Source organism: Thunnus albacares, chromosome 8 (genome assembly GCF_914725855.1).
Source record: "Thunnus albacares chromosome 8, fThuAlb1.1, whole genome shotgun sequence".
NCBI classification, from domain to species: Eukaryota; Metazoa; Chordata; class Actinopteri; order Scombriformes; family Scombridae; genus Thunnus; species Thunnus albacares.
In genome coordinates, this window is record NC_058113.1 from 17,648,230 (window position 1) to 17,675,224 (window position 26,995).

The window sequence follows — 26,995 nt, forward strand, 5'->3', positions numbered from 1 at the left end:
ACACTGTTCGTTTTTTTCTCGAACCGTTTAAGTATTCAATTTTTTGCACTTCAGTGTGAAAAAAACCCCTATTCAGCACCATTCATTTTATGTCCACTACCACTCTCCGTAGTAGCCACCCAGTTGGGGCATGCGCACTGTATGTCTTCAGATCCACTATACTTACTTTCCACGCGTGTCTAAGATTTACACCTTGGGGATAGCCTGTTTTAAATAAATAAATTGTGAACATACAAGACGTATTTTTCATCAACATGGGAGGACAGGCAAAGGGCAAAAAGAAAAACAAACCAAAGAGGAAAGACAACCGCCCAAACAAGGGTAATTTGTTCAGTGGTTTTAACATTTTGCTCGTTACTTACAATGTGTAACCTCTCAGAAAGCAGTTTGTTGAAATTAGCCCGTTAATATGATTTGTTTTCAGCTCTTGACTTGACCAAAATGAGACTAAACTAACATTACCTCTCCACTTGTCTCACCATAGCAGATGGTGAATTTGTGATGCTGTCACCTCAGGAAAGGATGAAACTAAGAATGCATGAAAAAGCCAAGAAGAAGACAGCTGAGAAGTACTCTGTGCTACAACTACTAGAGAAGGTCACACTGACAAGACACCCTAGGACAGGACCAAGACCTGTTATGTTTTTGAAATATTGTATTAATGTTCTGATTGTCATCTACTGCATATTTCTTGTGATCATCTCTTGTACAGACAGAGGAATGCATGGACAGTTTTGACTTTGAGATGGCTGCCCTTTACTGTCAACGAGCCTTGGACCTAGAGTCCACCAACCTGCAAGCTCTAGACATGCTGGGACACATCTGCTCCGAACTAGGAGACACACAGAAGGCTAAAGGAATATCCTTTATGTAGTTTCTCTGTGTCAGTGCCGTTGTATGTATGTCACTGGTTAATGCTGAGATGCTGTATGCTGTGATAGTTGTAGCTTCCTTGACCACATTTCTGTAGGTTTTTCTGCGTGCAGTGGAGCTGAGCCCAGATGTAGGCCACAGTAAGTACATGTACCTGGGACAGATCCACACAGGCCAGGAGGCTGTTGACTACTACACTAGGGGAATACAAGTCCTACTCTCTACATTGGAAAAACAAGCACAGACCACTGTGAGTGCACACTCAAGTAACATAAGTACACATAAGCGGTTATTAACATGAACAAGGGGGGAATGCGTCTGTACTCTAGGCTTTATGCTAGTGTAATGTAGATTATTTTCACAAGAGGGTGCTGTTGGCATGTCTGAAATTATCATATGCATCATTATCCATCTGAAAGTGACATTTATCAACTGAAGTGTTCCTGTCTCATAAAAGTGAAATGTTAGACTAAAAACAAAAAATAGGAAAAATGTCATCTATGGCTGATAGAATACAAGAATATAGTAAATAATAAGGCCAAGGAGAAAATATCATAGTATGTGTTGTGTTATAATAATAATGTAATAATGGAACAGTTTTGATAAATATATTCTGTTACATAGTTTCACAATCTAACAGTGTCTTATTTTTTAATAATACATTCCAATTGAATTTGCAAGTTGTTCAACATTATAATGTGTTTATTATTGGTATTGATTTTAATATTTGTGCTTGCAGTATTTACAAGAAGTATGGTAGACATTGTGCCAATTTCCTATTTTTTCAATGTTTAAAAAGTGAACATATTCTTCATAATTTAAAGGATAGGTGCACAATTTTTCAAGAATGTCTTAAAACAACATTCAGGGGCAGTTTTCCTTGCTGTAATTCTTCCTCCTGTTCATACTGGCTATTAAAAGATCCCCTTCAAATGTGCTTTCAATGTAAGTGATGGGGGTGGAAATCCACAACGTGTCCACACAGTCATTTTCTGCAAAAACGCATTTAAAAGTTTATCTGAGGCTTATATGAGGCTTCAGCAGTCTGAGTCAGTCATATCAGTGGATATCTGCTACATTTACAGTCTTTTAAGATAAAATAAAATAAAAATTCCCTCTTTGTTTCCCCAGAGTTGTGGTGGAAGGATAGTAACAAAAAGAGGGACTTTGGTACTAAAAAGACTGCAATGTTGAAAGATGTTTACTTGATTTGAGTAGTTTGGACAGCTGAAGCTTCATATCAGCTTTAGATAAAATTTTAAATATGGAGGAAGGAGGCTTGTGGATTTTGTCTCTCACTTACATTGTAAGTGCCTTTTATGAAGGAATCTTCCAATGGCCAGTATGAACAGGAGGAATGATGATGGCAAGAAAAACCTACTTCCATGTTCATTTGGGCACCTGAATATTGTTTTAAGACAGACTTGAAAAATTTGTGAACCTGTTCTTTAAATAATAATTCAATTTGACTTTCTCCAGGAATATAGGGTACAAGGTAGGTAAGTTATGCAGTGATTTACTTCATTGGATATATTACTTGTCAATAAAAAAAATGCATGTGTACTTAAAAAAATGTATTATACTTTATAGAACATTTGACATCTCAGTTACATCATCTGAAATGTACAATTCAAGACATCTGCCCTCCATTCTTTAAGCAGCCTCAGGCCGGAGCTGCTGCCCCACTAGATGAGGACCCTGGACTCCCCACAGTGAAGGATGTTAGTGTGGCCTACTGCTCAATCGCTGAGATTTACCTAACAGACCTCTGGTACATGAGAGCACAGAGTTACACTTTTGACACTTATAACCTCATTTCATGTCACTGCTAATAAGTTGAGATTTGACTTTTTCTTTATGTTTGTGTGCGCATGTAGCATGGAGGAGGGAGCTGCAGATAAGTGCAGGGAGTTCATTGACAGCGCATTACAGTATAACCATGACAACCCTGAGGCTCTACAGCTCATGGCCAGTTACCTGTTCAGTACAGAGAGAAACCAGGTCAGTACACACACACACACACACATACACACACCCACACACACGCACACTCAGGATGAGTTATCACCACATTAAAGCAGGAATCTGCTGAGTTAATTATTCTGAGCAAATTGAATTGTATGCCATTAATCAGCAGATGGACACTTACATTAACACGCACGCACACAGACGGGTCATGCCGATAGGAATGTTAATTACTGGGCAGATCATTGAGGTCATATAGTCATCTGATAAGGAGAGCAAGATGAGAGAGCAGCCAATTGAACTGAAATTGGAAAAGATACCACAAGAACTTTGCATTATGAAGCATCTGACAATGAGTTTAGAAGAATGTAAGAATGAATATTTTCTCTATTTTTATAAATGTTCAAATATGTTGCACTTTTCAGAAATATTCCAAGTATTGCTGCTTTATCAACCGTTATCAAAAGATTAAAGGCAGACAACATTCAAGTCAGAACCTTTCAGTGAAAGACTTTTGAGGAGCATGAAGAATGCTCATTAAGAATGTGAACCATTTTGTGTTTGCAAGAAATTTAAAAGTGATAAGAACTTACTTCCTGTGCTCTTATCTTGTAGAATAACATGTGCTACAAAAGTATTGACGCCTATCCTGACATTTTAAGACATAATAACTCTCTTCCTGTGTTTTTGGGGAACTATTTTATAACAAAGGCTAAAATGGAGTGAAAATTGTACATGGTTATGTCTGTGTGTGATTATCCGCAGTAACCAGTGCATTGATTGTGGAGAGTTTTTCGTATAATTTTGGGGTGCTGTGAGAATTTTTCACCTTGACTGTATTGGTGTGGTTTTAAATGTGGATATCTCAAACCCTAGGTAAATAAACCCCACACTATCTGAAAACATTCTTCATTCTTCTTCTTCATATTACCAAACTGAGGAACAGTCAGTTCTACTGTAGAGCTGAAGTGGACTTGTAATACCAGCTCAAAGCTGTGGGGGTCAGGCTGGCTCCAGACACATTTCACAGAATCCCACATACAGCAACCAAAGTCTTTCTTGAAATACCTTAGTACTGTAATGAACAGTAGTTGTTAAAGATTTTAAGGTAGCGTAAGGCTGCCACCACCTTTGTTGACCCGGTCTGGGCTGGTGTCAGAGGTCAGAGAATATTCATGACGCAGACAGATATATGGTACCAAAAATAGCCTTTATTAAAGATATAAATTCATTAAGACTACAACTAGACAAGCCAAAGCAAAAAGCCCCCACAGAGGTCAACCCCTAACAGGCGCTGGCGGCCACCCTACGACCCTACAACACACAGCGCTGCAAGTGAATTAGGATAAAGTTGGCACACACCCTGTGAGAAACAATGCACACAGTACCAAACGCACAGCAATCAGTACACTGCAAACTAATGGAACGCAGTATCAAAACGCACATCAATCAGTAAGGACCACTCCGAACTGTAGGCAGGTCAGAACCATTTCTACCAATTGGGGGAGGGCCGCCTCAGCCTCCAGCCTTTCCTCTTAATGGGTCCTTGGCAGGGTGTCAAATGATTAAAATCTATTTGTAAGATAAATCAAATATAGACCAAGACAAAAAACTCTTACACATTAAACATGAAAGTGTTTTAGACTTATCTCGCCTTGGTCTGGTCACAAGACCAGGGGCACCAACATGGAGTCTCCCGTAGCACCAGGAAGTGCCCACAGAAAGATGCCAAGACAGTGATGGCAGACGACCTGCTTGAGACAGTGTAACAGCGTGAGGTGATGTATGGAGTCAGAATGATAACAGCCCCATGAAGCACAGGCAAAGGCACTTACTAGTCCCTGGTCTCTCTCTATCTGAAGGAGGTGTCCAGCCTCCCCTCCTAACACAGGAATGGATCCACTACTTGGCTGTCTGCACTGTCTCCTCCCTTCTGTAATGGAGATAACTCATCCTTGAGTTAGCACGACAAATCATAGTCCCCTGACCGCATGGGTGCCCTCCTCTCACGCACAGAACGCCCATCTCGTGCAGTCAAGTTGACAGTCCCCCCCCCCCCCCTCCTGGTGGAAGCAGGTACATCCCCCGGTGTTGCTCCAGGGGCGCACTAGTGTCCATGTCTCCACTGTAGCCATCTGGTGACTGAACACCCACCTTTCCTCTAGGGGTCTCCTCCCCCATTGTCCCAGAATTCGGACCTTGTAATGGCCCCACTGCTCCTTGCTCACCCCTAATCGCTGTAGGCTGCAGGACAAATGTAGCACAGTCAGGTGGCGATGGCTGCCGCTGCCAGAGAACATCAGCAGCACTCTTATTGATTCTGCTCTGGCATGGGACCCCCTCCAGCTGCCTTGGAGGGCCTGATACACAGTTGTCCTGGGTTGCCCATGGCCCTGGACAGGGAGACAAATAGGGTTTAAGGCGGTTGAAATGTAACATGGTGTCTGACCCCTCCCCTACTGGTGCCGCACGATACAACACTTCTGTGACCCTCTATACTATCTTATAGGGGCACTTAAAGCTCCTCTGAAGCGTGCAACACAGTCCTCTCCTCCTAGCCTTGTTTAGACCCAACAACAGCTCCCCTTCAGAGTAATACTGAAAGTTCATGCTGAGATAAAAATTGGACTTTTCTTGACTAGAAGCTTTCACCAGGTGCTTCTTCCCTGCTCTCTCACTTCTCTCATGCGTCGTCTGGCCGTTCAATGCACACTTTTATTCCAGCGTGATCCTCCACACCCTCTGATACAGATGAGAGTCATCAGTCATCAGTCCTCTCAGTTACATGGGAAATCTTCCCTACGAGTGTCCACAGGGAGATAGAGACCCTCCCCCACATTTCCTCACTACAGTATAATTTTTGAGGAAAGTAATTAAATGTATCTCAGGTTAATTGAAAGGTCATCACATTTAGTTCTAAGAAGTATAATTCATCTATTAAACTGAGTAAAATGCTTTCATTTTTAGTTTACAGCATTCATCTATATGTGTGAGTACATCCTTGTAGACTATTCTGTGATTTTAGTTGTACACACATGTCTATGAATTTCCATGTAAATCCATTTTGTGGTCTTTAGGAAGGCAGAGAATACCTGTTGAAGAGTGTTGGATTGTGGCTACCTGCCCAAAAACAGAGTGCAGCCTCTTCCAGCAGAGAGGAAGACATGCAGGTGAGTCGGAGCTCTGCTTGGTATTTTTCTGACAGCAACCAGCCCTCATAAGATCCCAGTTTATTTATACAGCACTTTCAACTAACAGGATTGTCACAGTGTGCTTTTGCAGCAAGCTCAAACATAAGGACACCAGTAGAGATAAAGAGTAAGAGATAACGAAGCGAAGGATAATAAAAATAAAAGATGGAACAAATTCTTCACAAACCTGTGTGCTTTTGTGTGTGTGTGTGTGTGTGTGTGTGTGTGTGTGTGTGAGATGGAACAAATTCTTCACAAACCTGTGTGCTTTCGTGTGTGTGTGTGTGTGTTTGTGTTTGTCCACAGTTTGTGGAGAGAGTGGATGTGAAAGCGCAAGGCAACACCAGCATAGTGTGTAAAGGAATAAAGGATAAGTAAGCACATTTCTACAGGGAATTTGACAAAGGGAAGGGAATGGCTGCAATGTCAAAGTTAGGATGTGTTCTAAATTACACCAAATCAATGTTACTTGAGGTTATATTCAAATATGGAGAAAAAAGGGGATATGGTGGGGTAGGGGTGATGATTAAAGACAAAAATCCCAGTGGCACCACTGTTATGACTCTTATCTTCTAGAGCAGGTTGATCTGAGCTTCGGCTGCCGACGCGCTCGCTGTGATTAACAGCCACATAGCTGCAGAACGTTTTGTACATCAAAATTGGATTGTGTTATTATCAGACACTGGAAGAACTGTGTTTGTGGATGCTTGTGTAAACAGTCACTGTAAAGGTAGCGGTGTTGTGCTTTTTTTTCCAGAAAGAGATCCCTCCGTACGAGTCTCGCATCACCACAGCCAAACTGCTCATCGAGGCCGAGGAATACGAGGTAAAATGTTGTGTGTTGTGCTCGTACTTTCTGCCGCTGTCGGTTCTGTGTATGTTTTTATGGCGGGAAGGCGGCCTGGCATTTGTGTGTGTGTATGTGAATGCGTTTTCTGTGTGTGTGTGTTTTCCCTTCTAGTGAATAGCACCGAAATTGGGAAGGCCATGCCTGGTCTTTATCCCGTCAAGAGTTCAGTGTTAATAATTGAAGACTGGTATTTACAGAAAGGGGCAGGGGTAAGGGGGTGCACGCGGGAGGAGGGATGGGGAGAAGGAATAAAAAAGAAAAAGGAAGGAAGCTCAACTGATGAATTGCTGCCATATCTGTGATACAGCGCACTTGTCTACTAAATCACTGATCAATTTCCCATATTAATGGCCTTGATTTTAGTGGCTCACTGCCTTCAGTTCAGTGCTAAAACCCCTAACAGTCATTAATGCTTGAAGTCATTTTCTGTGATTACTGCCACATCAACAGCAGTTCAGCTATTTTCTGTTGTGATCTAGTGATTAATATGAAGTCACTCTTGTTGAGTGGTTTATGGTTATTACTGACAGGAAATGAGAACAGTGTCCTTTTTTCCCCTCTCACACCCAAACAGCTCAGCTCCAGTTATGTGTGCATCTGTGTGTGTGTGTGTGTGTGTGTGTGTGTGTGTGTGTGTGTGTGTGTGTGTGTGTGTGTGTGTGTGTGTGTGTGTGTGTGTGTGTGTGTGTGTGTGTGAGATGGGCTGTCAGGTGTATCAGTAAAATGACAGCGTCTCGGTCCACAGTTTCTGACATGTCGTTTGTCTTCATCCTCCCGTTGGTGTCATCAAGCCCGAAACAGAAACTGCACACATTCTGAATGCTTTACAAAGCGAATATTTTGCTGTGTGCGCATGTATACATATACACACCCATGCACATGGTCATATTTGCTTTTAGCCATGAGCTATTTTAAAAGTTTCTGACGGAAATTGAGTTTAAGGGTGGAACTAGAGTAGAAGCAAGCTATTTTCTGTCCGTCTCTCCTCCTCCCAGGCTGGGACTGGAACATCCTCTCTTCTCTTTCCGTCCTCTACTCCTCTGTCACACATACACACACTCACATACTCAATTTTGTGCTCACTATCTCTCCCTATGGACTATAAATCTATTCACAACTCTAAACTCTGTGTAAAGTTGTGTGCTTCATAGCAGGGTGCCAGAATCTGACCATTTATCTGTATTTTTTTCCCTATTGAATATTTTGTTTGGTCTTCCAAACTGAGCCAAGGCTTTGAAAATTTGATTAATATCAGTGTGATTGCCAAATAATCTGAATGTATGATATTATCTGGATAATCATTTTTTTTCTAAGTCATTGTAGTGCATGGTGGTGACAGATTAAATCACAAAAAATGGCAGTTAGATGTTTTCCCCAAAGGCTGTCTTAAGTGGGTAGACAGCACCTCATTGTGATAATTTTACGAGGTGACAGTCAAAACAAGAACCACTGAAGGTTACTATTATATACGTATATATATCATATTAATTTCACATGACATTAACGGTCTCTAATTCAGCATCAGTGGACAGCCTCTGCAAAGATAATGATGAACTGAAAGTAGGAAAAAGTGTGTAAATACCACTAGTATATAGGGCTGTAACTAATGATTATTGTTTGGTCTTTAAAATGTCAGAAAATGGTGAAAAATGTCAATCAGTGTTTTTTTGTATGAAAGGTGTTATACAAATAAAGTTATTATTATTATTATTATTATTATTATTATTATTAAATGTCTTATTTTGCCCTGACCAACAGTCCACAACCCAAAGATATTCAGTTTACTATCATAGAGGACTAAAGAATGCATTCACTTGAGAAAGAAAAGTCCTGTTTTTCTGAATTAAGGAGATAATTATCTCAGAAATTCTGAGAAAAGTTTTCATGGAAAAAAATACTTCTGCGCTGTTTTTCTGAATTAACGAGATACCTGACTGTGGTAACGCCTCTGGCTGAATCTCATTGTGTAAGTGTAGTGTAATTATGGTCTCTGAGCGAGGTGAAGGTCCTGAAAGATACATATGTGTTTTCTTTCTTGTTCTTTCTGTGTTCTTTTATGAACATAATTGTACTTTTTTCTCATGTTTGACCTGTTGTAAGTTTTATTTTGCCAGTAGGTTATCAGATAAATCCTAAAGACTGCTGGTCCAGATGTCCAGATGTAACAGTATTAAAGTGGAATCATCCAATTGTAAAAACAACCTCTTAGCTCTGTAGGCAGTCTGGTGTGTTTGTTTCATCTATTTTTGGTCTTTGATGAAACATTTTTGCCTGTCCTGAGGTGCCTGTCCAAAGTTGACAAACTAATAACAATCCCATCTATATTACTCAAAGACACAAGTATCTCCCAGTGTTTCAAACCAAAATAAAATTAGATTAAACTAAAGAGGCGGGACATGTTTACTTTGAGCTCTCAAGTAAGATTGAGAGCTTCTCTTGGGATTTTGAGGTATCTCGTTATTTCAGAAAAACCGAGAATTATTTTTTTCCATGAAAACCATTCCCAGAATTTCCGAGATAATTATCTCATTAGTTCAGAAAAACAGAGCAGAATTTTTTTTCAGGGAAACTTTTCTCAGAATTTCTGAGATAATTATCTCATTAATTCAGAAATACAGGGCAATTTTTTTTCCTTAAGTGAATGCATTATGCTACATTTTTCTTAAAAAAATACTCAAAATGATTAATCAGTTATCACAATAGTTGGCAATTAATTTTGTCAATCGAATAATCAACTAATTGTTGAAGCTTTACAACTATATATATCAAATACCTTGTAATCTTTGTATTGTAAAATCTGTCAAGGCCTTGATTTTCAAAAGAGTAGGGCTTTCCTTTCAATTTATAAGCTGAGTGCACATGAACAGCTCAACATGAAAGCAAATTTGGCTGGGAAAGTGGGTATTTTATGATACCTGAGTTAACTTTAATACAGGGTAAAGAGCATGGAAACCCTGACATCAACATTGTAAAAGTGTTGCTTTTGGGTTAATAAATTCATGAAAACATCAGTTACATGACTGAAACTCTTCTCTTCAATCTTCTGTTTCAGGAAAAATGTCACCAAAGATTGCTTTTCAAAGTCTTATTCTTTTCCCTTTTTGATTGTTTTTTGAGGAGAAGCACTTGAATGTATGCCATATTTGGGCATGATTTCTGTAGCTGCAATGGAAATGTAGTAGAAGAAAAACACGAAGGGGACAACTGTAGGTTACTGTCCAGCTGCCAGATGTTTTGTTTAAAGGTGTACTATGCAGGATTTGTTGGTTGGTGTTTGTAAACACACAGCATTCAAAATTGGCCCCTCCTCCCCGGCTGAACACAGCAAAATAATAAGAAAATAAGAAAATACAGGCAGAGGGCAGAGTTTCTGCAGATACATACACTGCCACACACTTCTGGTGGGTCATAAGTGATGATTGAGAGGGATTACTTTTCTATGAGTCTATACATTGTTTTTTTAGGAAAACAATGTTGATAATTGGTTAGTTGTGTAAGTAAATTCATCAAGTAAAAATGCAAAACCTTTGCTTGTTCCAAGCCCTCATACGAGGGGATTTGCTGCTTTTCTTCGTTCTTCTAAAGCTGTAAATTGAATAGGTTTGGTTTTTAAACTGTTTGCCTGAGAGAAGAAGCAATTTGAAGTTGTCACCATTGGCTTTTGGACATTTCAATGAGCATTTTTCTTAACATTTTCAGATATTTAAACACGATAAGACAATTTGAAAAAGAATCTAGTAATCAATCGAGAATGGAAGCAATAATTATTTTTTAGCTCTCATTTCCTGCTTTATTGCTTTTTATATTGATGTGTTACTTAAGGTTTTAATAAAAAAGAAATATGCTGGATAGTAACAATGTGGCCCTCAGAGATCACTGTTTTCTCACTGTCACGCACACACAAACATATTACCATCATCATCACCAATCACCACCACTAATTCACTTGCCACACAGCAGACAGACAAACAGACTGATTCCCTCCCCTGACAGCCATTATGGTGTCTTTCGGCGTAGTTGTCACGGCAGCTGATGGGTAGAGTTACTCTGCCTGTCGTTGTCACTCTTGTTTGCTTTCATGTTATTCATTGAAACATTTCTGTTCTTAAATTTAACTCACAATGGAGTGCAGCTTGTACTTTCCAATGTTGCTTGCAAGTACAGTTAGCACTGACAACCCCAGGATTTATTTACTTAAGTGTAGATGTCCCTGTTTGTGCGTGTATCTGTATGTGTGTGTGTGTGTGCGTGCGTGCGTGTGTATGGGTTTCTGTGTGTTAGAGATACGGCTTGCCCTCGCTTGTAAAGTGATTTGTCTTTCTCCTGTCTCTGCTGTGCGCTCCGGTAAAATGATTCTGTTAAACAAAATTGCCTGAAGATTACACACACACACACACACACACACACACACACACAAACTGCACACGCACACAATGGCCATTATAAATGAGTTCCTCCCCAGAGTGCTGCTTTTTTTTCCTTAAACAGGTCTTGAAATAAAGAGGACAACATGTACATAGTGTCTTTGGTATATGTGTGTTTGTGTGTGTGTGTGTGTGTGTGTGTGTGTGTGTGTATGTCTTTGCATTGCACTGTTGTTGTTCATGGACCAGTTCTGCATTGTTTATTAAGATACTTTTTTGCACCCTTCCTCCCAATCTTCTCACTTTTTCCCTCATAGTACCCCCTCTCTTCCCCTTATCTTCACGGAAATATTAATCTTGTTGTTGTTTAGAGCGTGAAGCGGCTTAAGAATCTCTGAATCTTTAATCACTCGCCCCCGGGTTGACCAGTGTAGTTAGGAAGGAGTGCAGTTGGAGATGATATAATGGTTATCATTGCTCACTTATCGTGGCTCCCAGATATCTCTTGTTCTATTTTTGTTGCTCTAAAACTGCCTGTTCTATCAGTTGTTTAATACGCAGACAGATCTTTACTCCTATCTCTTATATCTGGTGCTTGGCTTGAATTACTGTGTGTGTGCGCGCGTGTCTATCTGTGTCTGTCACATTGGTGTGATACAACGAAAGTCACGTAGATAATTCTGACGCTGGGCATGAATCCATTCATCATCAACTGGGATTAGGTGTTTTTGTTTGTGTATTTTTAATCAGTCATTAATTAATTAGGGACAATGGCTTTTCAGCTGATAATTGATCTAGCAATCAATCAACTGACTCCCTGACATGCACATTTGCACACTGTTAACGAGATACTCTCAACTAACCTGACTCATCCTCAGTCCCAGGCAACAGACCTCTTTATTGTTACCGGAACCACGTAGGCTTAATGAAAAGAGAACTCCAAAGAGTGGGAGGGGGGGAAAAAAATTAGGAAGCTCTCCAGCTAATAAGACCGCCTTAACAAGAAACAAGTGTTGCTTTTTGTGCTCACTGTTGTGTGTAGCTTTGTTGCAGTGTGTGACTGTGCAGTCATGTGTGCTTGCGTGCACAGGTGCGTGCGTATCTTTTATTCTTGCCCTTCAACACGGGTGATTGGCTAACAGTCGCCTCCAACCTGAAGTTGACAAAAATCAATATATCATCACCTGGCGCCTCACACACACACACACACACACACACACACACACACACACACACACACACACACACACACACACACACACACACAGAATCTGCAGGAAGAGAGGCCGAACAAAACAAACACACGGCCTTCTTTAGTCAAGGACTGTTTTCTGTAATAGAAACTTCCCACAGAAACTGACCCAGAAGGTGGTGCACTATGGCAAAGGTCAACATTAAACTCCTTTGAGACCTCAAAACCACCTCTCCTGGGGTCTCATTTATAACCGTTGCGTAAGATACATAACTCACTTCCCACGAAAAAGTTGGAATTTATAAAAACAAACTTGACGGGAGAATGTGTGCACCTGTACAGAAACTCTGACCCATGTGTACGAACATTTTGAAGACAGGGGAAATTGGCAACACAGGTGAATTGAAACCAGATTGTATTATGATTCCTCTCACACATTTCATTTCACTTAATATCAAACTTTAATTATAGAACAGCTTTATCATAAACATTCAAGCCAGCAGTGTTACTTGTGCTTGTACTTAAAGTGAGCCATAACTATTCCATAAGCACCTTTCAATTTTAAAAGATATAAGCCAACTCAAATCTTAACCAATTACATCTGTGAATTATTATTGAACTAGTAATGAAATATTGAGCGCAATGCGCTGTGTCACCGTCACATTCCCAACCCTCAGAGCACAGAGGAGAGGGCTGGGCTGTGTGGTGCTCGCACTCGTTGTCAGTTGTGTAGCAGCACAGTGCTGCTGAAATACCAAGACGATGCCAGAATGTGGCAGGTGGCAGGATTCAGGAAAGTCTGGCTTGCCTTTCTGCGATATTAAACGTGAATATACTGATACCTTTTCATCTCAACCACGATAACTTACTGATGAAATTATCATCATCAGTTGTGAAATCCAAGATGACATCAAATAGCTTTAAAGAAATGCAGAACAGAGTGCTGATAGATTTTTAATAATATCTTCTAGTACGATTTCAGTTTTTATATAGTTTTTGTGTGTAAAAATGACTATACTGATTGTGTAAATTAGAGAAACACCTGTATGCTGGATTTTGGAGTAAATATAAATGAATACAGTGTATATTGTATTTTAGATATTGAGTGTGTGGTCTCATCAGCATGCATGTGTCTATATGTACAGTAGATGCTTAACAAATAACAAGCAGTGAGTTTTGGTGTCATACCCTGACAGTGTGCAGCAATTTGTTTCTTGTCGTGTCTTCACTTTGTTTTACTTTGGGAATTGTTTCGTTTGTTGCACCGACTGCATTAACAGCTGCTGGAGCCGTCAGCCTCTCAAACATTCTTCTGTTACTGCTGCCATTCACCAAAGGACCAACATGTACATCCATATTCATGAGGGCTTTTGCATTGACCATTTATGGTTGATTGTGGGAGTGTAGAGGTTCAAATTGATTGTGTAAAGGGAAAAATGCATGCATTCATTTGTGTGCAGCTTTACAAATCTGATTACATTTTGGCACCCACCATTTTCATAAATGGGTCCCCAGGACACCACAGAGAGAAACTCAGAGATATACTTGTGAGTGGGTTAAATATAGACAACGTGTCATGCTGATATTTAGGTTTAAAGTGTGCCCTATAGAGTAGGGCGAATACAAAGAATATATTGACTGTTAATGTCGGTGAATGGATTAAAAGGGCTATCGAGCAGAGCAGCTAAAGTGACTATTGACTCTGCGATAAGCACTGGTGAGTGCATCTATCGATGGCCATGTCTGTTGTCTTGTTAGTATCGACGACGTTGTGTACGGGACACTGGCCTCATTGGCGCTTATCAGACCCTCTGATCACTCAGATTGATCAAGCTGCCTGGGAGATGCACAGCACCCATATGTTTGTCGGTACAGCTGTGGCTGTATCAGAGAAGAGATAGAGTACCACAAGCGTGTGCTGATGAATGTTTTCTGACTATTTTCTGGTGTTTTTCTTTATAGAGATTCCTATAGAGATACATTCCAACTTTTCATTAAATTGTATACTATTTCTCAGTGTATGTCTCTTTCTTTGTCTTTATCAGATGGCGGTGGATGTGGTGGAGGGTCTTCTAGAGGAGGATGATGAGGTCGTTCAGGTAAGCAATGAAGTGATGACCCTGCTTTTTTGTCTAGTAAAAGTATATGATGGTCAGCTTGACTCTTGTCTTGACTCATATTTTTTTCTTTTTCATTTTGTGTTTTTCGTCCGGTGTCAAATCGAAATGCAGGCAAGATTTTTTGCCTCTTTTTCATTTTCTGAGCTAAAAGAAAAATGCAGCAGAAATCCAGGATTTAAGCTGTCTATAATCTGCTGTATTGTGGTTTTTGTATTCCAGTCGGTTTTGTATTTCCAACATGTCCGATTCTAGCCTGGTTCCTCCAGACCTCTGAATTATTGCCCAGCGCCACACTTCCGATTTGTTCAGTCATACAGATTGGTCTGGTTTTGTGTACAATGACTGCTGTTTCCCTCCGTTGTAGATGCAATTGACCAAACAGAGCTTTGCTGGCAGGCATTAAGAATTGAAACATCAACTCCCTACACAGCTATAGCTTCCTAGCTACATCCATGAGAAATAGTACAGAAAAGTTGCAAGCACACTTGCAAAAATGACAACTTATCTCTTCGATCATTGTGAAAAACTGTAGATGAATGGCTCCAATTAACTGCTTCTGCATCCTTTGAGTACCTTGACAAGTGTACCCTAACTGATTGGTCAGGGCAACAGATCAAAAGGTTAGGAACTCCCCTCTCCCAAAAAGAAACTGGCTATCATGAACACAATGTCAAGCTCAATGAATGAAGTGAAACAAAATGGCAGTTCAGTCTGATTATCACGCTAGTCTGCCCTGACTAATTAACAATTCTTGAACAAACTCTGTGTTCAGGGATGTGTATGTGTGTGTATTAATCTTCAATGTACACTTTAATGAATGTGTCACCTTACAGGCAGTCTTATTATTATGATACAGTAGCCACTGCTGGATCAGAACAACTTGTAGGCAAATCTTTCCCCAGTGGCAAGGAGCACACATCAACCTGAGCAGTTACTCGTAGTTGCCTCAGCTGAACCACTTTGTGTGGGTGTGTATGCGTGCGTGTGCACAAAGACGTGTCTACACACCCATGCTTCTTCATTTCTTGCTCTCAACACTTCCGTGGGCACACAAAGAGTATGATTGAGAACTTGAATGCTTATTAGAGAGGGGCGTAAATGGCGGTATTTTCTGTGCTTTAGCGCCGTGCTCTAAATCCCCCCTGCTAGTAGCTGAGGAAGTGAAGGTGTGCCACTGAGTGTCAGATAGAGGAGCACAGCAGTGTCTCTCTCTCCCCACCCCACCCACCTCAGGCTCAGCCTCACACACACACACACACACACACACACACCCCTCAGCTGACAGATTGAGAGCAGTCATCAGGGGCCTGAACTTTTAAACTCACTTCAGATATGCACAGCTGTGACACTCAATTTGAGCAGGTCCTCAGCCAATCACACATGCATACGGTCACCAGCTCTAATGGTCAGAGAATATTTTGTCTGATCGTATCCCAGTTATGTTATGTTACAAGAGTCATATTAATAATGTCAGAAATGTATGACAGACACACCAGACTACGTTATACTCACTCTTCCTTATCCTCATTCTCTCTTCCTCTTTTTGTATTTCTCTCTCTCTTATTTTCTCTCTTAAGTGCAGTAGATAAGTTGTTAGCTCTCGCCTCCGTCTCCTTACGCTTGCGTATCTCAAAGTTGGAACCTTACTTATATAACGTTAAGTCTGCACAAACAACTGTGCTAGTTCCTCGCAAATCTTGTTTCAAAGGTATTCCGTTGATTCATGATGCTTTTGTTCTTCCCTCAGCAGCACCATATGGGAACTAAGATGTGCCTTCACTTTGAAATGACAATAGTCGCAGTGATTTGACTGACAGACGTAGCGTTTATTTTATTATGTGTGCTTCTGTTTGGGGTTGTGGTAGGGTAGAGTGGATTCTCTGAAGTTCTTAATTAGCTAACTTTCTCATGTTTTAATTTTGAGTGCAGCTGCAGAAGTCATCTTCACCACATACACAAATATTTCACAGTGGACAATCTATAAAGTATTTTAAGCCTTGTTCTAGCTTTGCTGAAGACATATAGTGGTTCTCATCTGTGCGGAAGTTAAAATTTCTGATTTAAGTGACCCACTTTCACTCTTTCTCTCACAAATTTACACACATATACACGAGAACATTTCTTTTTCTAGGTTCTGCATTCACAGAAAATGTTTCCATGATAAAGAATTGTCATACTGCTAGTTCTGCAATCATGAGAGTAATGGAAACTACATTTATCCAGTGCTGCTGTTGTTCTGATAAGTATGGCTGCAGGGGGTAGCCTCCCACTCAGCAGGCTGAGTGGCAATTCTGAATTCAGTGAGGCATGCCTTGATGTGTTTGTTAGCTAAATGGTTGATTTGGCAGAGGTGCAGGGCCCTACTGTCTCTGCCCTCAATGAATAATGAATAAAGCTAATATTCGTGTCTTGGTGTTCGAAGAACAGTGGGTGGGTGATCTTTGGCCTTAGATGTGAAGTGTACACACACCTCCAGGTTCACTGAAAGTTGAATGTGATTGTGTTTAGAGGTGGAGGAGCAAGTGTATTGCAGCTTATGAAATTATATAGGAGAAAAATGTGTGATCATGGAAAAAAAATATAACATGCTGATTTTGGTGTGTTTGAGAATACTAACTTACAGTTAACAATGTGCCTCCCCTGACTGTTTGAATTCTGTTGAACAACAAAGTTATTTCACAAAAATGCCTTTGGTTTTCTGAACATATTTTCATCTGCCAAGTTAAGGTCAGTGTCCGCTTAAGAGGCCCTTAACACCTAATACAACAGCGTACTCTCTTGAACTGTCAGACTCTTGCTAAGGGTTACGCGCTTGCAACAGAAGAAGCTAAATTATGTATTTTTGGCAAATATTTGAATACATTGGGCTAAGAAAAAAGCTTTGTTTTACGAAACAAGTTGTTTTGTCAAATACATTAACCTACTGGAGGGTCAAGAGATACAATGGCTCAGTCAAGTCTAGTGTTGATCTTGTTCTGTAAATGAAGCAGGATTTGGAACAAAAAGCCAATAATTTAAACATGGATGGATTTAAAGCAGTGTATTTAAGAACATTTGACAATTGAATCTACTTGATGCTCAAAGAAATGGTCTTTTCATCAAAAGCTTGCCTCAGTAAATGAATGTAGCAGAGGCTGGAGTGCGTGGATGCTTTTTTTTGTGTTATTAAGTAGACATTGTAGCTGCAAAAAGTAATATGCAGAAATGAAATAATATAGAAGCACTCAAGAAGACTGTAGAAGTAAGCAATACAAATTAGGTGCCATGTTTATATAAGCCTGTTTTTTTTTTTTTGTTTTGTTTTTTTTTAATTGTAAGAAAGTGTCATTATAATATGCTGAAACTTCAGCATATTACTATAAAAGTAGGGGGTGTATCTGTATAAGTAGTAGAACAATCCAAAAGCATAGTAATGAAAAATAACACTGTTGCTGCTGCTTATCACTGCCCGCCAATAATATACAATATTCATACTTATCATTAATATAGTATTGTGTCGTCATATTGAGCCTATGCAAGTGTCTCATGTCGTCTCAGTCATGTTTTGGCAGATAACCTCAGTGTAATGACCAAATCAGTCATGCATCAATATGCGACAGTACATTTATGTCATTACTGGTGACTATAGTATTCTAAACTACTTGTTATTTTATAGATGCTGTCTTGTTTTGACAAAGTGGGTAACGGCAGATAATGCCTGGAAACACCTCAGACATTCACATTTGATGAAAGCATGGAAAGTAAGGAAGCTCTGCTGGGTTTTTTTGTTTTGTAAGAAAATGTACAACGGTGCACAACTAAGGTTATTCAAAATGGCCAGAGGAATGGTGATGCCATGTTTCCAGAGAGTTGATTCCTGAGGAGGTGGGCATTTTACATTGTTGTTTTTAATGTCCTGAACATGGTGTGTAGCTGAAGTTCCCATGGCGAAAAATGAACCACCACTATAGAACCGGAAAACAGGACTCAAGGCCGAGTTAGCTTGTTAGCCCACTAATCCAGCTTTCTGAAACAGGCCCCGGGATTGTAGCAGTTGTACTTGTTCCTCCACAAATTTTTATCAAGGTAGAAATGCAGTCATGATAAATATGTGAATTGAGAAATGATGTAGAATAAACAAATTAGCGGTTGGGAAAACATAAATATTAAAAACATTCTTCCAAGTTGATAGCAAGTGTAATATTGTCCATAACACAACCTGTGAGTACGATTTTAAATGCAAAGTAGATATTTGCTAGAGGGAATTTATTTTCTTTATTTTATTTCATTTTATTATATTATGTTTTTGCATTTTTTTTTTAATGAAGTGATTACATCTTTGTTACAGAAAGAGGAAAAAGTAATTGGTAGCAGCATAACAGGGTGGTCAAGTCACAAATCACAGGGTTGAATTCATTGCGAAGCTACAGTATGTGCTCGTGTATATTTGTTTTCATGCAACATTTGTAAATGAGTACAGTATGTGTCAGGATTGGATCGGGTTGACAGTTATTATGTGAGTGATGGATTGCTTGTGTGTGTGTCATTCCATGTTATGTGTGAAAACGGTTTGTCAAAGAAGGATGTGGGATTTCATGCAGACATGCTCCGTGAGGGTTACAAATCTGTTTCTCTTGTCACAGCTCACTTACTGCAACAAAGAACACTTTCTCTCTGTCTGAATCTTTGCGCCTCACGCCCCCCCCCCCCCACCCCCCCACCCCCCCCCCCCCCCCCCCCCCCCCCCACCCCCCACCCCCCCCCCCCCCCCCCCCCCCCCCCCACCCCCACCAACCTGCCTCTCATTCCCTGTGCCTCCCAGGTGTGGTATCTCTCCGGCTGGGTGTGCCACCTCCAGTTGGAAAAAGCAAAGGAGCAGCAAGTAAGGGAGGGGAGAGAAGTGACTGAGGAGGAGAAGGAGGAATGGACGGCACTGAAGGAGGCGGCCAGATTGCACCTGACCAATGCTAAAAAGGTAATTCATTAAATCTGCCAAGGAGCTGCTTAGTGATAACACACATATAGCTGTGGTCCATGTCTGATATGTACTAATTCTTAAACACTGCACTGCAACTATGGGTACAAATAGTTACAGCCAGTACTGTCACAATAGGTAAGACTGCTAAAAACCTGTTCTTCTCAGAGAAAGGGAACATGCAGTATTTTGAACACACACAATGCCGTGAACCTCTGTGGTTGCTACAGAAATGTCTTTTTATATGATCTCAAAGAGGTTTAAATATACCCCACTCTCTCTCTCTCTCTCTCCTGTTCCCCCTCTCTGTCACACACACTCACACACACACACACACACACTCGGAGTGATGTGTCTCATTCATTCTGTCATTCTGTCAGGGAGCAATGCCTCTATGGGGCAGTGATTCATGTTAGTCTAAAATCCAATAGGCTTGTAAATCAGACAGCACAGACTGAGGGATTTTTTTTTCTTCTCTTTACTTTCCTCTCCTTTTCATCTCCCCTTCTTCCTTCCCTCCCACCCTCCCTCCCTCCTGCCCTGCCCGCCCCAACCTCCTTCCCTCCCCGCCCCGCTGTGTTCCTCTACAGATGAGTAGGGGCAGTAGAGTGGCAATATATTGATGTCTGTCTCTCTGGCCAGCAGTGTAGTGACAGGCCTGTCTAACCAGCATCCACTGGGGATGTCCACGACTGAGACAGGAGCGAGGTGGGCTTTGAGCTGCCAAGAGGGGAGAATTGAAGAAACTGCGGGGAGGAAAATAAGGGCACAGTGCGCATATAGATTTGATCTGCGTTTTTGCACCGAGAGACAGAATGCAAAGGAATAAAAAGGTGAAAGACTGGTAAAAGAATTGGGTGAGGCATCAGAGCGTGACAAGTAAACAGCATAGCTGTTTCTTTGTGGAGCGAGTGAAGCAACAGGCGCAGAATAATGTGAAAGGTAAATGCACCAAGACCTTGAAAAGGTGAGGCGGAATGTGGAGAGAAAACAGCCCCCCTCATGATGCACTTAATTCCTTAGCTTGGTGCTTTTGCTCATATGTGTGTGCATCTGTACATTGTGTAGTCCAGATTCTCCCATGTTTATATCAGAGCTCTGTTTCTGAGCGTCACTGTGAGTGTTAATTATTAACGATGAGTCAGTCTGCTAGTTAAAATGGGCTCCAACATGGAAATGAGGCCTCAAAGCCCAACGGCTTGTTTTGGCGCCAGTCCACTTCTCTGCATACTTTATGACTTTGCTAAGTAAGTGTGTGTGTGTGTGTGTGTGTGTGTGTGTGTGTGTGTGTGTGTGTGTGTGTGTGTGTGTGTGTATGTATATGTGTGTTTGATGTGAGACAGTGAGAGAAAGCATGCGGGTATGCGTAGGCACACCGTATGTGGATGCACATATTTAATTATGGTTGTGTGTGCCAACTTGCATATCTAATTATTTGTTAAAAAATGACTTCATTATTCATCTCTTCTGTGATCGATAAACATGCACGCTCACTCACTCACACACACACACACACACACACACACACGCACACAAACACACAATGCAGCTGAGATGCTCTAAAAAGGGAAGATAGGGAAGAATGGATGGGTTGAGAGGACAAGAAAGAAGCGTAGGAGAGGAGCAGGAGGGTGAGCAGGAGTGGGAGAATGAAAGGGGAGGCGAGGAAGGGGACAGATTGGATGTGGGGTGTGTATGTGTGTGCGTGTGGGGGTGTGTGTGTGTGTGTGTGTGTGTGGCTGTGTGGGTGCAGGGGGTGTAGCTGGTGAATAGTGGCCAGGGTAAAATCAATAGTAAACCGGACGTGAAATGGAATTTGAGTCTCAGCCAGATAGGGTGCGATTGAGGAAGGATCTGCAGTGTATGCACAGAGGACAATGTTATATGTGTGTGTGTATGTGTGTACAAGTGTGCAAGTGTGCACAGAGGCAGCTAGGGCAAATGGAGGTCAAAAGCTTTACTATTTGATGTGGCTGAAAGGGTATCTCATGAGCATGGATTGTGGGTAGGGTTGGTCCAAGGTGTGCTTGTCATGTAATTTTAATGCCTTTTCCTCACTAAGGATGTGACTGGAGGACTGAGGTGTTAGGTTGTGTGTGTGTGTTTGTGTGTGTGTGTGAGTTTGCGGTCAGGCCTCTTGAGACTTCCAGCGACATGCCCTGTTCACACTCAAGAGGGTCTAATCTCAGTCAGTGTTGCACCGCGGCCAGTGAAGAAGTGTGTGTTTTGTTTGTATGACTGAGTGAGACAGAGAAGTTAAGAAAAGAAAAAAATAAGAGAAGGGAAAAAAGTGTGGCAACAATCTGTCTAATCGCTCTGCTCCTCCTAATGAAGAGATGTACAGTAGGAGTGTTCTGTCTGGTCTAAAAAGGGGATTTGAGGAGAAGGATCGAGGGTACATAGAGAGCCAGATTTTAGCATTATTCTGCTTAAACTGTAGAAGTGCGTGCGCGTGCAAGCAGGACTTTAAAGGTATCTATCTCCTTGACAGGAGAGTCATTTGGTGCAAGTGCGTGAGTGAAAGAAATCCAAAGACGGAGCGTACAAGGGGGAAAACGGTCAGGAGACGAGCCTGGAGAATGAAGGCATTAAGAAATGAAATGAAAGAAGAGGTGAAATGAAAGGGGAAGTTAAGCATAGATGTGGAACAGAAGGTGAACAATGATGGAATGATTAGGCTTTCACCACATAATCAGCCTGTCTTCATTCTGCCACATGAGTCGTAGAAAATGTCTCTACCAAGAAACGGAGGACAAAGGATCAATTTAATATGAAGGGTACATTAGCACTTATTATTAAATTTTTGTTCACTGCAAACTGGACAAATAAAGATAGCACTAATCTACGCTGGACCATATCCAAAGCAGATGTATCCAAAGCAATTAAGTAAATATAGAGGAATGAAATCAAATTTTCACTTTTTACTTACTTTTTCCCTGTTAAATCTGTACTTTATTAAAACAAAACTCCCGCAAGCTGCAGTATAATGTCCATAAACATGAGACCTCATTCAGCTCCAGACATGCTGTGCACCTGAAGCAAACACTTTCTGTTTTGTATTAAATTCTAAAGGCCTAATTCTGTTACCGAGACTTGGAGCCGTTACTTTCATTACCTTGGAGTCAAACTTCCCTCACTCTTCTCTACAGCAGTGTCTCCCCTATGAATGCTGCCATGTTGGTTTATGCCAGAATGGGCCTCATGCAAGAACCACTCATACGAACAGATTTGTGCTTAAGATGCACATATGAGTGATTTTAAAGGTCCAGTGTGTAGAATTTCGTGGCATCTAGCAGAACAAACTTGTCAGAGATGGAATATTATATTCATGTATAGTAAAGTATTTTTTAATTAATGTATAATTACATGAAATTCAGAATTGTTGTGTTTTCGCTACCTAAGAATTAACCCTTTATATCTACATAGGGAGCAGGTCCTCTTCCACAGAGCCCGCCATGTTGCACCACCATGTTTCTACAGTAGCCCAGAATGGACAAACCAAACACTGGCTCTGGAGAGGGCCTGTGAGATTCATGGCTACTGTAGCTTCTCTTATATGCTTGGATGGGGAGTGTAAGGTGAGGGGTATTCGAAGATATGAATGAAATTTACGAGTGGTCCAGACCTATTGTACGTGTCATGAATAGATCATCTCTGCCTTTCTTCATAGGGGAGAAACACTTGTGTTGACTTACAATTACAATGCTCATCTTCATCATGTCTGCCAATTTACTGAAAGTTTTTTTTTTTTTTTTTTAGATTTTATGATTTTATGGGCATATCTTGGCCCAGCAACTTCTGCCTTGTTGTCTCTGTGCAGGTCTCTGTCCAGTATCATATTTACAGTGTAACATCAATTGTAGACTATAATATTATCTCCTCTAATATCTGTGACTGTCATACCCCGAAACCACCTCCCATCACAGAGCGCTTCCTTTAGAAAGATGTTTTTTGACATCTAACTTCATGTTAAAACATTCCCTCTTTATTTCTGTCACAGTTCAGAGCTGCATTGATGACGAGTCATTGGCAGCCAGATTCATATTTCATAATTGTTTTGGGTTTGTCTGCTGATTTCTGAAAACAGGACCTGAAGCTACGCTGTGTTTTTACTGTATGGGAGCTTTTTTGTGAATGAAACGCGCCCACAAACAGAGCGGAACATGGCAATTTTAGGGGTGTGGATTATGCCAATTATCACATCTCATGAAAGCGCACCTCCCCGTGAACAGGTGACATTCATCAGGCTGAAACGAGCGATTTACAATAAGTTTGGGCAGTTAAGAGAATTTATTGAGTCTGACATGGAACACTCGTACAAGCAAACCACAGAAAAAAGTAAGAAAGTTTTAGGATAAAAATACAAAAATGTTCTTGCATGAGGCCCATTGTGTCACTAAGTGTTTGGAGACTTGGAGCTCAGGGATGTTTGAATAGTTTTTTTTTTCCTGTTTTGAAGTAGTTTGAAGGAGTTTGGCAGTTCTCAGGTAAACAGCAAAAATGTAATAATATACTCAGCAACAGTTTCTATGTAAAAGTACAGAAAAAAAACAACTCATCATGACAAACCTCTGTTGCATTGTATGTTCAATCAATATTTTCAGTTTTCTTAAAGTCAAAATAAGTTTTGACCCTGTTTGTATCCATTGTACTAACTGGGGTTCACTGACAGTGACCGTTTGTCCTGTTGACTCGAGGTGAAGTGAGTTTCAAAATAGGAATAGTGAGTAGACAGTGAGGGCAGATGTGTGCATGCACTCCTGTGTGTGAAATATGTTGTGTGCGTGTGTGTGTGTGTTAGTGGTTAAGGCGGTGGTCAAGTGTGCTTTGGGCCGTGACTTGGTGCTTGAAAGTAGAGCAAAGTGGACCATGAAAAAGTTATACGATTATACACACACATACACGCACACGCACACACACACACACACACACACACACACACACTCTCCCTCCCTCTCTAGGCAGGTCTCTGGGCCGTGAAAGTGAGAAGAGAAAAAACAGGCTGTTGTAAATGAGAAATGCTTGTGTTTTTTTGTGACAGCGATGCTGATCTCAGCAGCGCTCGGTGCGGAACTTGTAAAGAATAGCCCCTGTTTGTTTAGCTAGCTGAGAGCATCACAATGAATAATCACATTCTATCTAGCAGACACACTACACTATTGATTTGTGGTTCACTAGTATATATCACCGCGTATAAACACAATTTTCAAGTAGTGTTTTGTATTGGGGAACATACAGTACATTTGCGCACGTATTTCTTACATTATTTCTTTTATACAACTCATATGAAAGACACCCTCTACCTTTTACCCAAGGCTGTAATATGCAATTATTCTGGGTATTGAGCCAAGCCTATTGTAAAGCAAACCCAACTTTTATTCAGACTGCTTGTTGTGGATAAACATCTCCAGGCATTTCAGAGTGACACTGGCAGAATGAAAATCAGTGTTTTTTTTTGTTTTCTCCTGTGTGTGTGGTGCTCTAAAGAGGCGGAGAGGGTCAGCTCTCCCCTGGTATCAGGCCCTGTGCCTGGACCTGGGTCACGCTCCACCTCCCTGGAGCTCCAACCTGCAGAGACAGCTTCCACTTAAAGATATATACACACACACACACACACGTGCGCGCACACACACACACACACACACACTCTCACACTACACATTCTTACACTCCAAATGAGTTCCCATGGGACTGCGTGTCTCCTGTCAGGACCTGCTGTTGCTTAGAGACTGGTCCTGGGGCAAAGCAGTCACACACACTCTCCTGGCCTTGTAACACTTTTAGTAAGAATGATGGCACTCAGCTCCTTATTGTTCATGAGCTCAACTGTCTGTGTGTGTGTCTGTGTGTGACTGAATAGAATAACATTCCTAGATTATCTCAACTATTCCCCACTTACACTCTTTTTTTTCTGGAAAGAAGAGCATAAATATAAAAAGCGCTGTATCAGTTCCCCTTGCTCTGTAGATGCACACAGAGAAACACAGCGTTATGCTTGCTGTCCTTAGTGGTAGCGCCAGTAGTTTTATCACCCAGCTCCACTTTGAGTTCAGTAATTACACACAAGCAGACAGAGATAAATCTGCGGGCTGCTTTGAGAACAGGACTTTTTTTTATCTTGCTCTTTCACGGCATATTTCACTGAGATAAGAGCGTTGATTATATGTGTGTGTGCGCATGCACATGCACACCACATAACTATATGAGCTTCGAGATGCATTACAGTGTGTGTGTGTGTGTGCGCACACATGTTGCAACAGCAAGTGGAAGATAAATGGTCTTTTTGTCTCCTGTGCGGCTGAATGGTGTATCAAATGTGCTGATTTGCCAAATGAAAGACAAAAACTGTTTACCAGCCTTTTGCGAGCCATGACTGCCTCGGCCCTCGCTGACAGAATGCAGCTGCTGTTGGATATTTCAGGCGGCCTAACCGGCACTTAGAGACTTAAAACCTCAGGGCTGCTCACTTTCCTTAACTCAAGGCAGCTGCTTACTGATGCTACAGTGATGCACTGTTAACTTCAGTGACACCATGGAGGAGCTTCTGTCGAGAGCTCTTTACTCACTATATCTCATTTCTTGTTTTGCCTCTGCAGTGTAATTTGCACCTCGTGTTCGGTCTCAACATTTCTGCTATATAACCTACTTTCTATTTAAAGTTTTCATTTTTCCAAGCTACTTACTAGCCCATTACACGCTTGCATCATCCTTTTTTTTGTCTTTTTTTTTCTCCTCTCTCTCTCTTTCCAAGCTGTACAATAAGGTGCGATGTGATGACCAGCCGATGTTGGAGCATGTGGAGCAGCTGCTAGGCGAGCTGGGAGGAGAGATGGAGGGAGAAGAAGGAGACCCAGATGTTGATGAAGACTATGAACCCTGTAGTGATGAGGAGGAGGACGATGCAGAGGCACCCATGGAACATTAACCACACCCCCTCGCTTGTACTCTGTGATTTCATTTTTCCTCATCATGCTCTTCCTGGTTTAAATGTTCTGATGTGCTCTCTAAAGTGCCTTTTTTTTACTGGTTGTCCTTCACATCCATTTATCAAAGATGAATTGAATTCAAGTGAGATGCACAAAAAGAGTGGCATTAAAAGCTGCAGTCTACTCAATCTCTTTCTGTCAGTTGTTTAATGCTTTTGGTGAAATAAGTGCACACTTGACTAATGCTTCCCTTAATCTCCTTGACAGATGTTGATGAAATAAATTAGTTTTAGGGCTTTACTTCTCACCAGCAGCAAAAGCAAAACACCTTTGAATGCTTTTTACCTCTTATACACACCCACGCATGTTTCCTACAAGCAAACATACACGGCACATGAGTACACACAAACAAAAGCAGCACGTTAATTACTTCAGCTCTTTCTCAATGCATCAGCAGCAGTGTTTCCCCTCAGACTGCAGTGAAATATCTCTGGGGGTGTAAGCATTATTTGAAAACTGTCTGCCACCAAACAGTTAATTCTGTCTTTATATTTAACAGT

At 41.1% G+C, this 26,995-nt stretch overlaps 1 protein-coding gene across 4 annotated transcripts; it reads left to right on the forward strand.

The window, feature by feature from the left end:
• Positions 1 to 48: 48 nt before the first annotated feature.
• Positions 49 to 26,623, forward strand: si:dkey-12j5.1 (probable assembly chaperone of rpl4). 4 transcript variants are annotated; one of them, XM_044358452.1, is made up of 11 exons: positions 49 to 321; positions 488 to 597; positions 713 to 859; positions 971 to 1,123; positions 2,532 to 2,644; positions 2,751 to 2,874; positions 5,916 to 6,008; positions 6,787 to 6,855; positions 14,481 to 14,534; positions 19,357 to 19,509; positions 26,261 to 26,623. In XM_044358452.1, the coding sequence occupies exons 1-11, from the start codon at positions 255 to 257 to the stop codon at positions 26,432 to 26,434; spliced, it is 1,257 nt and encodes a 418-aa protein (XP_044214387.1). In that variant the 5' UTR covers positions 49 to 254; the 3' UTR covers positions 26,435 to 26,623. The 4 variants fall into 4 exon arrangements, with proteins under 4 accessions (XP_044214387.1, XP_044214385.1, XP_044214388.1 ...); XM_044358450.1 differs by having other exon boundaries at positions 57 to 321; positions 485 to 597; XM_044358453.1 differs by having other exon boundaries at positions 60 to 321; positions 2,535 to 2,644.
• The last annotated feature ends 372 nt before the right edge of the window (positions 26,624 to 26,995 follow it).

What these genes read in the sequence shown, in the direction of transcription:
- si:dkey-12j5.1 (XM_044358450.1), top strand. Translation starts at nt 255, where the DNA reads ATGGGAGGACAGGCAAAGGGCAAAAAGAAAAACAAACCAAAGAGGAAA. An exon ending in ATTTACCTAACAGACCTCTG is followed by an intron (nt 2,645 to 2,750) that starts GTACATGAGAGC and finishes GTGCGCATGTAG; the next exon opens with CATGGAGGAGGGAGCTGCAG. An exon ending in AGGATGATGAGGTCGTTCAG is followed by an intron (nt 14,535 to 19,356) that starts GTAAGCAATGAA and finishes TGTGCCTCCCAG; the next exon opens with GTGTGGTATCTCTCCGGCTG.